Source organism: Palaemon carinicauda, chromosome 1 (assembly GCF_036898095.1).
Source record: "Palaemon carinicauda isolate YSFRI2023 chromosome 1, ASM3689809v2, whole genome shotgun sequence".
Lineage (NCBI taxonomy): Eukaryota > Metazoa > Arthropoda > Malacostraca > Decapoda > Palaemonidae > Palaemon > Palaemon carinicauda.
The window spans coordinates 38,395,976-38,408,475 of NC_090725.1; the positions used below are offsets into that span (position 1 = coordinate 38,395,976).

Sequence of the window (12,500 nt, forward strand, 5' to 3'; positions counted from 1 at the left end):
GGGATTATAATAAATACTTCTAAACTGCAGGGGTTATTTTAGTTTTGAGAATCTGATCCTGATGATAGATATACGGTTGATGGTTACCCCTAGAGAGTTTTTGCTAAAAATGGTCAGGTATCATGTAGACATTGGATATTGTCAAATCTTTGAGGTTTACTACATTTGTTAGTTTTCCTACATATATCAGGAGTTACTTTCAATTTGTTGGGCATTGAAAAATCTGTTAAACCGTGCATTTGCATGATATCTGTAGATACAGAATGATCATCTGCTTCAACTCCCAGAGAAAATGGCAGCGCACTCAGGAGCCAGGCAAATAATAATATAAAAATGGCATTTTCATTATACATGGAGAAAGTTATGTAAATATGTAAACGCAGTTAGTTTCATTTCCATTAGATAGCAAAGTACAGGGCATAAATGTTATACAATTAGGTCATCTGAGGTGAAGCTGTCTTTTAAAATCAATTCCCTCTCTTGTCATAGACTATCCACATATGAAAGTAAATTCTCTTGGTAACATACCATGAAAAGGATGATAGATGCCTGGATGCTGTAAGAGGACAGTTTTGGCTTATCCATACTCACAGAGTGTCATAATACTAATGTAAAAGAAATGAGGAATATGTAGTGGGTACGCAAATAAAATAAAAGGACAAGTTTAAGCTATTCTTTGATAAATGTTCAGTGATATAGTAATTCTTGTAACTATAATAAAGGATACATACATACCATCGAACTTACATAACGGATATTTCTCACAATGAATTTACCCTTTATAAGCCATACCTCTGTCAAATTAAAATTTTTGTAATTGACAAAATCTTCTAGTACTTACGTTCATGCATACACCATTACAAAATGAATATTATTTCCTTCAATATTTCTTTCCAACACAATGTGGCCATATTTCTCCATTCTCAGAGATGAGTAGGTCCTCTTGAAAGTGAGTCAAGAAGGATACTGCTCACATCACATTTGCATGTATGAGATTGTTATGATGATATGTATATAAGTAATTAACGTCTGTATCAGGAAAAAAAGTTAAGATATACCTTATTTTGAGACAGATGATCAGCTAGGACACATGATGAGTTGTAAATATTATTTGTTGTTCCCAGGAAACAGTATCCACATTCACTTCTCCTCACACATGCACCACATCTGTAGAAAAATCCAAGAAAAAATATCTTTGTAATTGTAAAAATGAATAATTAGATTACTAAACTTAGTCTTAGTACATACTACATAGACAGTGCCACACTAATTTCTAAGAGAATTCTATACCCTGGAAGAGTATAACATTTAAAACGTCTCAATTAAGAGGAATAAATATATGTATTTATCTCTGCTATGAAATTTTGTCACTACAGTGAATTTTGTGACTCTGCATCCAGCTAAAATCAAACTACAAAGATTAGTTACTGGATCAATATACATCATTATCAGCCAATGAATAATTCAGGTATAAAGCAACCGATTATGAAGGCATAACTTACTTATCCACATCACATATTGTTGAGTTGGACTGCAGTTCAACAGACGGACTGAAAATACTGGCTACTTGGAAGCTCAGGGCTAAAAGCAGCAGCGCCCCTGCAGACCCTATGAGAGACGTCATAGTAAGAAACCTTCTCCCTAGTTTGTCTACCAGCCAGAGCCCAATGAAGGTCCCAAAGAAGTTGATAGAAGACACAACAGCTGCTAGCCATATGGCTAAGGACTCATTGCGTAGACCAGCCATGGTTATGATGGTAGCACTGTAGTACCTGTTTGAGGAATTAATGGTTAGAAACTGGAACAGTTATGGAACTAAATGATCAAATTCAATTAGATACTTTAAACGATCAGAAACCAAAAATGAACAGGTTAAAGAGTAATAACTGGAAAATAGAACAGCTTGGTAGAAAATAGGCAAAATTGTTACGAACCAAGAGAGTGAGCTTGCAAAATGGTCAGACACTTAAAGAGTGCAAAGGGTAGATGGTAACATGATCAAGAAGAAGCAGGGATTGTCAAAAACTAAAATAGTGAACTACTTAAATAGTAAGAAAATAATTATTGAACAGGTTATATGGTCAGAAGTTCAAAGAGTGAATAGGTTAAAGGATCAAAAACTGAAAATTTTATCAATACGTTATCAGAGACGAGGAGTAAATAGGCTAAATGAAGGAAAGAAAAAATGAAGTGGTCAGGAGCTAGATGAGAGAATAGGTTTAATGATCAAGAATTGGAGGGCAGGACAGATTAAATGGTGAGAGACTAGAGGAATGAATAGGTTTAATCGCCAGAAATGAGAAGACTGAACAGATGAAATGATGAAAGACTAGAGGGATAAATAGGTTTAATGGCCAGAAACAAGAAGACTGAACAGATAATATGGTTAGAGACTTGAGGAGAGAATAGATTCAATGGCCAGGAATTGGAGGACTGAACAGACGAAATAGTGAGTCTAGAGGAGTGAATAGATTCAATGGCCCGAAATTAGAGGACAAAAGAAATTGCAGGACTGAACAGATGAAATAGTCTGGAGGTAGAGGAGTGAATGGGTTTAATAATCAGGAATTGGAGGAGGGAACACACGATATGGTCAGAAAATAGAGGTGTGAATAGGTCCAATGACCAGGAATTGGAGGACTCAACAGATAAAGTAGTCAGGAGCTAGAGGAGTAGATATGTTCAATAGCCAGGAATTGGAAGATGGAGCACATGGTGGTCAGAAGCTAGAGTGAATAGGTTCAATGACTAGGAATTGGAGGGCTGAATAAATGAAATGGTCAGAAACTAAATGCTTGAAACAATTCAATTGGCAGATATTTAAAGCTTGTATAGTTTACGCTCAGAAATTGATAGATTAACGGTTAAGGGGGACATAACCGAAAGAGGGAACAGATTAGGCCAGAAGCTATAAAGGTGAATAGATGAGAACATTAGAGATTCACAAGGATTTATCAATATTCGAAGAATGGATTTCATAATTTCTGTCAAAATTTTACTTGCTTGAAAATTTCCAAGGCTAAAAGGGAGTTAATAAGAAGGACAAATTCCCCCAAAAGACGGAACCCAATCAAAGAAACGAAATTGTCGTACTTGTAGCCTTTCAAGACAAGAAGTATTTGAAGTGTTCAAGGATTATAAGTCTTGTTTCAGAAATTACTTAAATCCAAAATTTCCTGGGCTCAATTATGTATCGACATTTTGTTTCTATCCATAGTTGTATCGGTTTCAAATAGGAATACAGATAAACAGGGATGTTTAACATTATAAAATGAATCATTGTTACTAATTTACTTATACTATCGCTGCACAGGAGTCAGAACTGAAAAGTTGATAAATTTGCAATACTGATAGCATTTAGAAACTAAGTTGGTTTAACATTGAATACATTGATGTTTGTTTGATAGCTGTTGCTGCTTTATTTGTTATTACTATCATCAATTCATTGTTAATTTTTCAGTCACTCATTCTTATAAAAAGAAAAAAAAATATTTGAGGGTTAAATTATCTCCCCATGTATCTTATAAACTTCTCATAAATGTAGTTATACTACATTCCTAACTTTCTATATTCTTCTTCTTATCATTATTACTAGCTAAGCTACAACCCTAGTTGGAAAATCAGTAAGCTATAAGCACAAGGATTCCAACAGGGAAAATAGCTCAGCTCGATATCAGGCATCTAACTTCCTGTCATTAAAATTAGCGTATTAATAGTAGTGGCAGTAATTGAAAGGACATTAACTTAATTACTTACATAACGATATTAATGCCGATGATCTGCTGGAAAAGTTGAAGAAGACTTCCTACCAGGAGAGCTCTCCTTGCTGGAATTGATTTCATTACCTCCCCAAATGTTGTTTTCTGTCAAAAGGAGAGGAAAGAAATTCCTGAATAGTTATGTAGAGGTTTTCAGAAAGTTACAGCAAATGCTTCTACAATTTAAAAAATTGACAAGAACCTAAGTGACAACAACAACAACAACAACAATAATAATAATAATAATAATAATAATAATAATAATAATAATAATAATAATAATAATAATAATACTTGAGTAGATGACTAACTTTGAAACAGGTAACGCTAAAGTGATTGCGGCATCAGCTGCGTCTTATTTGTACACGTTCCCAAATGTTTCTGACGATTGTTTTTAGTGTATTCCATCAGTAATTTTCCTATATTCATATAAATATTAGATATGAAAGTTATACGATTATTACTGATATTTGCTTTTCAATACCTTATAGAGTAAAACGCAACGAAGTTGTAAAGCAATTTTGATAGTTCTTCGGGAAATTTTAATCCATCAAAAGGTTCAGGAAGGAGTTAAGTACTTACAGGCTATTGACTGACTGAAAATGAATCTCTTGATCTCTTTTGCATTATTGGATAGAAAATTTTTAAGGCCATTTTTTTTTTCTTAACTTTTTTAACATATCAATTTTGTACATTAGCTTTATTAATCATATCCAGACCATTCTTTTCCTTTTCAGTAAAATTCAAGCTTCGCCTTTGTACCAATTACATGATATTTTCTGTCAGTCAAATGTATCTTAGAAACCCCATTCCATTTCAATAAACTTCTGACACCCCTATTGTACCACTTGCTGAAATTTATTTGCGGTACTACACTTTCGAAGAGTAGGTCCAATCACATAAGCAATATGATGTTCTTTTATAGACTCGGATAAAAAAATTACTGGATATGTCTTGATAAATGGTGGCGCTTAACCTTCGGGAAACATTAATCTCACTTCTTTAAGTATAAAACTCTATGGAAGTCAGGTTAATTGAAAACAGGAAGATAATTTCACTGCATGATAGGCGAGAAAAAATGTCAGTAAGGCATACAAACTGGTAATTATTGGTTTATATAAAATATATAGAATGAGGACCGTATGAGGGCCTTTCTGCGAGAGGATACCTTAACGTGATGAAAGGGGTTTGTATATCATGGTCAGCATAGCTGTAATAGTCAGGGCCACTCACGCTAGGTTGGTTTGCTGTGAACGAGCAGACAAAAGTCTCTCACCATCATCAATCTCCAGTGACCAGCGTGGTGATGAAAATGACTAAACACCAAACATGACTATTGACACGTCTGGTATCTTTGTCCTGCAGTGAACTAGAAACTGCTGCATTTGTTGTTATTGTTATTACACACACACACACACACACACACACACACACACACACACACACACACACATATATATATATATATATATATATATATATATATATATATATATATATATATATATATATATATATATATATATAAACTGTGAATGTATATTAATCATGAGTGAGGCAGAAGGAGATGAAAATATGCAAATAATATACAAACTTACTTTATATTTGGCATCAATAACTGCAGCTGAGATGAGATCTAATTCACCTTCCAAGTCAGCATCTGGCAACCGGATCCTAGCTAGAATTTTCCGTGCATCCGGAAGCCTGTAAGCGATACAAACATATGTATAAAGGCCTGGGTTATTAAAATCTTCTTTTATATTGACAAAAAGGTTGTTGGAGGTGTATTAAACCATCATGTGGTTGGAGCAAACGTTGAAATACGTTAAAGCTTTGATTATTTATTGAATCCAAGTTGGGAATGTTCTTAGACCTCAATACATTTTCTTATTTCAATTCTTTATATCTTTGGACATTTTTTTCAATCCTTCATAAAAAGAGATTAATTTCACCAAAAGGAAAAACAAAAAAAAGATGAATTTCATATGAGTGAAGGGATTGTTGGGCTAACTAGCTTTACTTACTCTGAAAAGTGTTTGTCTTGTATTTAGATAATCATATATCGAAGTCTGCGTTAACTATCAAATCAACATTATCGTAGCACTTTGTGAATAAGTTTTCACTTTGTTGTAAGCCTTTATTATATCATTGCTCGTTCTCATGTCAAATGGGAGCTAGCTATACAATCTTGTGGTCGCATATTTGAAAGCCCCTGTAACGCGCAGGCTAGGTGCATCTTAGCCAATAACTTGAAAACATTTGTATTTATAATCTCGACGAATTTTCGGCTGTACGACCAGTAGCAAATATTTGTGGATGTTCGTATTAATTGCTATTCTCATGAAATTCATATCCAAAGCTTTAAGATTTCTCTTATCTACCATATGAACACGGCTTTTCCAGTTTAGTACAATTTATACATTTTGTATCAATAGGATTACATTCCTTATCGTCAAGATTTTATGGAAATTTTCAAGAAAATTTATCTTCAGTCTTAAAATTACAATCTTTCTCATAATGACCATAACTCTGATAGTGGAAGTAAGGGTCCATGTCGTACATATCATTCATACTTTACCTGGCTCATCTTTGTCTAGATTTTCTTGAAATGTCTATCAAATATCAGGCTCATATTTCAGTGTCAAGTGAGTATTTCTACTCAACGCTGGTTTCTTGAATAACAGACTTCTCTTCGTATCATTTTAAATGGATTGAAAACAAAAATTTCTTCAATAAAACAATGTACATCGTATTCATTGTATACATCGCATATTATCCTTTCTATCTTTAGTTTTTCATGCTCCTTGTGTTCTGACGGCCTTATCTCCAATTCTGTCATTTACCACATTTCCCTTTTATGTAGATCTCGTATAAATAATTGGTATATCTTTGAGTGCTTTTGACTTGCCCGTATATGGCTTTCTCTGACAAGCGCAAATTCCGTAAATAAATTCATGAAGTCAAATAATTTGACGATGATTATCCATGGAATTTCTCTCTTCACAAATTGCTTGACAAACGCAAATTCTATAAATATAATCAAATGGATAGAAATTTTCATGGAATTTTTTCTCAATGACTACTTTTTACAGATTTTAATAAGCCCCTGATTAACTTGCCTAGTCGCTAAATTCCTTAATGACAAGAAAAACATCCAACTATTATTATCAAAATGCACAAAACAACAAATTAATCAATAGGATTTTGGTCATTAACGTTGAGAATTCCTTTTTTTTTTTTACTTTACTGAGAGCTGAAAAATTTCATATGTTTTATGTACAAGATATATAATAGTCTTTATGACAAAAATATCTGGGCAACTATTCATAAATGATCATGATATTTTCTGTGGCTAAGCATAAAATCTAATTATGTTTTCTCCATGCGTCAACTATGTAATCCATATTATTATAAGTTTTAGGAAACTATCAACATAATTTAAGTTTTAAACACTTCCAGGCTACTAACAGGCTCAAACAGAACCTATAACCTTTATAAATCTTTTAGAGCTTCTAGAGAGATAAAATTACTGCCAGAACTTTGCTCACCCAGCATCTATAACGTTTATAGCGACTCCAGAAGGCTAGAATTACAAGTACTGATATGAATTTAGGACAAATACAAATTCATATCATGATAAGTTTTTGGAAACTATCAACATAATTTCAGTACGTTTACAGATAATACGAAGTGTATAACAAAGTATTATGAGTAATGTAATCCATATCAGGATAAATTTTTGGAAACTATCAACATAATTTTGGTATGTTTACTCATAATACGAAGTAAATAGCAGACTATTATGAGTACTTGGATAATATTACTCACCTCCCTTTGGCCACTAGCCACCGAGGACTCTCTGGAATATAGGAAACACCAGCCAACTGGATAAGACACGGAAGTGCACCTAGTCCCAGCATGTACCTGAATTGGAAACAAACATCAATGTCTTAGTTTGGATATTAATCATACAGCATGTAATTGGAAAATACTTGTATATCATGTTCTTGGATATTAATTATACATCAAGCAATTGGTTAATAATTGTACATCATGTACCTGGATATTATTCATACATCATGCACTTGGTGAGTAATAGTATATCATATATACTTGCATATTAATCATACGTCATGTAATCTGACAGCGATTATGCATCATGTACTATATATATATATATATATATATATATATATATATATATATATACATATATATATGTATATATATATATATATATATATATATATATATATATATATATATATATATATATATATATACATATTACGTTGTGTGTGTATCAAGCTGAGATCAGTCGGGAAAAATCTTTATACTAAACATGAAGTGATTAAGAGAAACACCCAAAACACCCATCGCATCACTTTATTTATCATCGAGTCTCTAGATATTAAGAAAATAAATCTTCTTAAACTATCCAGTCACCTCCAGCCATGAGGGACATCGGAAAATGCCCCGCAGACGATACAGGAGACCAGCTGTCCACCTGTGACGAAAAGGTTGTTGACGATACTGATGCAACCTCTCTGGTCGGCTCTGGACGACTCACTTAGGTACACTGGTACTGCCATTGATTGTAGGCCTGGAAAAATAAACTTAGTTATTTGTAAGCAGTTATTATTATTATTATTATTATTATTATTATTATTATTATTATTCCTAAGCTACAACCCTAGTTGGAAAAGCAGGATACTATAAGCCCAAGGGCTCCAACAGGGAACATAGCCCAGTGAGGAAAGGAAACAAGGAAGAATAAAATATTTCTAGAACAGTAACAACATTAAGATAAATACCTCCTATATGAACTATAAATACTTTAACAAACCAAGAGGAAGAGAAATGCGCTAAATTAGTATGCCCAAGTGTACCCTCAAGGAAGAGAACTCCAACCCACGACAATGGAAGGCCATGATACAGAGGCTATGGCACTACCCAAGACTAGAGAACAATGGTTTGATTTTGGAGTGTCCTTCCTGTTACTTATAATTTGAAATGAATACATGCTGGAATAAAAAAAATAGAATAACTCAATATATCCTATCAAAATATCAATCAATTAAATCTAAAGTGACTGAAAATAAAGGTATGGAATGAAATAAATAAAATTTGCAAGCAATTATTCATAATCTGACGTGTATACATGTTGGAATATAAAAACAATATAACTCAATCCATGCTATCTACATATCACTTAATTATAACCTGAAGTGGATGAATAATAAAGTAATGAATAAAAGGAATTAATGTTTAACCTTGATTATAAAAAGCACAATTTTCAGATTACGAAGCGTAATTAAAGATAAAAAATCCATCTTCGGTTGACCTTCACAAGAATTATCAGTAGTGAAATTAAAATAACCTTTTAACTATTGGATCTCATGAGATTCTCATTATTGATTTCTCAAAGCAATTTACTTTCAAGAGAGATAATTTATTTCAGATAAGATGTACTTACTTTTTGTCAAATTCATTAAGCTTTTTATTGTCTAAGAAATAAAAATCCCACATCGACACTATAATACTATAGAATTTTTATTAGAACTGAGACAAGTTAATATATGAGCTGAAATGAATTTTGATCTTCATTAATAATACTGGGATTTGGTTTTGCCATGACTCTTTACGTGGAAGAATGTTCGAGTCCCAAGCGAGATATTTTTTTTTCCATTGAAAGTTTAATTGGAATTTCAAAGCTTTCATTATTTATCGTTTCAAAAGAAAAATAAAAGTTGTGATATTTAAAGGTAATTCTATCCTTTGTGGTACTTTTCTCATGTAGTTAAAAATGCTTATTTCTCACATAAATGTTATATCAAATTGTTTCTTTTTCCCATTTAAAGGTTTTCTTTAAGTAAAGTCACAAAAAATAATTAAAGCTGTAATGTTTAAAGGTAATTTAATCGTTTGTGGTATGTTTCTTAAGAAGTGAAAAATGCTTATTTCTCACATAAATTTTCCATCAGAATACAAAAAGGGAATGTTTTTTTTCCACTCTGGTAAATATTACCCCAATAAACGTAAATCGAACCTTGAGCAACATAAAATATATGATAGTCTTCATACTTCCATAACGTAAAATCTACAGCACACAGAAGCACAATTAATTTGACACGTTTATTCACATATGAATGTAAGGGAGTTGGAGGTAAAAACATTTTCTTCTTACTCAAAAAAAAAAAAAAAAAAAAAAAAAAAAAAAAAAAAAAAAAAATGAGATGCGCACTATTATTCCTAGTTATTTAGAATACCCAGACGTCTAAAATCATGAGAAAAGTATGTTAAATCTGTTCTGTAAATGTAAAATAAAAAAAAAAATCCCAAAATGAACATACGCCGGTTATTAAAACTACAATTACATCTTCACGCTCCTTTCTTAAAGGAAGACATTCTAGAAAGAGGTTAAACCTATTCTATACACGTATCTAGACAGCCAGAACTACCAATAAATAGATGCAAAGCAATACACCAAACTTTATAGTTACAGTGGTTCCTAGATATTTTCAGGCTGATGACCCCCTCGCTTCTAGATATAGTCCTAGTGTCCCCATGGCTTCAAGATGGCCTCGCGCCCTTTTAGCTTCCAGATGGAGTACTAGCGCCTCCTCCCCTTTGATACACTTCGAACTACGTAACTGAGCAATACATTCGTTTATAATTGTAATGTAAATTTTACTTTAAGAACTGCATACGAGTTTTTCTTTGACAAAGTTTTTATGACATGTTTTGTCATTAAGATTTTATAAATAAAAAGAATAAAAAGGTAAGTTATTTATTGCTTAAAGGACCTTAATGGTTCCCTGTCATCCTTAACCAAAGTTTTTTGCCTCATCACCATCCAATATCAATCAACCGCCCCAGAGGGCCGGTTCCTCCTATTTTGGGAGCCACTGTATACCAACAAACGCTGCCAAAATTTTCAAGTCACTTGTAAGATCTGCTCTTCAGATAAGTGCGTTCATAACCGAATGTCTCTTTGAAAGACACGAAAAAGACTGCTCTACCACCATTGACCCATTATTATCCCTACTACATGGAGAATGAGCTTCTTACCGATGGCCAATCCGACTATAAACCTCCCGCAGAGCAGCATGAATTTTTCCAGGGCGAAACTGGTGAGCAGAGTTCCAAAGAGGAAGATGACGCTGGAACTGAGGATGATGATGCGCCGGCCGAATTTGTCTAAAACATGGAATAATAGTAATAACAATAGGAGGAAGAACTTCATGAATAATTGTGATGAAAAATGGGGCATTGACATGGACCTGGAAAACATATGCAAATAACATACACATACACACACACATATATATGTATATATATATATATATATATATATATATATATATATACATATATATACACATATATATACATATATATATATATATATATATATATATGTATATATATATATATATATATATATATATATACATATATATATATATATATATATATATATATATGTATATATATATATACATATATATATGTATATATATATATATATATATATATATATATATATATATATATATATATATATATATATATATACACACGCACTCACATATTACATATCACACACAAATGCATATATATATATAATTGTATAAATACGTATGTAGGCTATATATAAACACGCGCGCGCGCACACACACACATATATATATTATATATATATATATATATATATATATATATATATATATATATATATATATATATATAAATATCTAATAGAATTTCTTGTCTCTAGTATTAGGTAATCTGCTATAACAGTAACAATTATAGTTACTACTATAAATTGAATTTCTATTATCATAAATTTGACGAATCATTATTTTAAAGCTAACACCCCGAAAGAAAATCAATGAAAGTAAGTATAAATACATACATCTATTAACATATCTATATTTACACCGGTATAAAACAGATACCACAGAATACTTACTTGTAGTAGGTCCAGCAATTAACGCTGAGAGCCAAGCTGCACCGATGGCAACTGATACTATCAACTCGTGCAATATGGTCGACAGGTTCATCTCTCTCCTGATAGATAAAGAGAAGAAGTAAACTATGTTATCTTTTTGGAATTCTCAAGATTTTATCATCATCCAATATGAATTCACCTCTTGGATGTTTGTCTCAGTCTTCTTTTTATTCCTTTGAATGACAACCTCCCAGAAAAGCAATCACCCCTTTCAAATTTTATTATGAAACATTTCGTAAGTTACAAATATAATTCCGTAAAATTTATAGAAAGATATTATTGGTTTGTGGGTAATTGGCCTTGATTTTAGTGCTGCCTTTGACCGTGATAATCATGATACGCTTGTTTTCAAACTCAAACAGTTGGGGTCGTTTCTTTGCATTATTATTTAATCTTCAAGTAATAGATTTCAAAGAGTTGTTGTTGATGGGCATCATAGGGAATATAGGAATGTGATTTATGGTGTTCCACAGGGTAGTATTCTTGGCCCATTACTTTTCATACTATATACACATGACACGTGGTTTGGCCTGGAAAACAAGATTGTTGAATATGCAGATGATGCTATTCTCTTTGCATCAATTCCATCTCCTTAATGTAGTTCTGGGGTTGCTGAATTCCTAAATAGAGATCTAGCTAAAATTAGTGCATGGTGCAAATTATAGGGTAAGAAGTTGAATCCTAACAAAACTCAAAGTATGATTGTAAGTAGGCAAGGACAGTGGCTC

At 32.3% G+C, this 12,500-nt stretch overlaps 1 protein-coding gene across 3 annotated transcripts in view; it reads right to left on the minus strand.

Annotated features, from left to right (window-relative positions):
* The window catches only part of LOC137647566 (proton myo-inositol cotransporter-like), a 28,561-nt gene that overhangs the window by 3,269 nt on the left and 12,792 nt on the right, over positions 1-12,500 (minus strand). For all 3 annotated transcript variants that reach the window (XM_068380767.1, XM_068380768.1, XM_068380770.1), the window contains 8 exons: positions 11,734-11,831; positions 10,830-10,958; positions 8,205-8,361; positions 7,587-7,682; positions 5,357-5,462; positions 3,757-3,863; positions 1,503-1,772; positions 1,059-1,167 (listed from right to left, as the gene is read on the minus strand). In XM_068380767.1, coding sequence (XP_068236868.1) covers positions 1,059-1,167; positions 1,503-1,772; positions 3,757-3,863; positions 5,357-5,462; positions 7,587-7,682; positions 8,205-8,361; positions 10,830-10,958; positions 11,734-11,831 — 1,072 coding nt within the window. The remainder of the gene's footprint in view (positions 1-1,058; positions 1,168-1,502; positions 1,773-3,756; positions 3,864-5,356; positions 5,463-7,586; positions 7,683-8,204; positions 8,362-10,829; positions 10,959-11,733; positions 11,832-12,500) is intronic.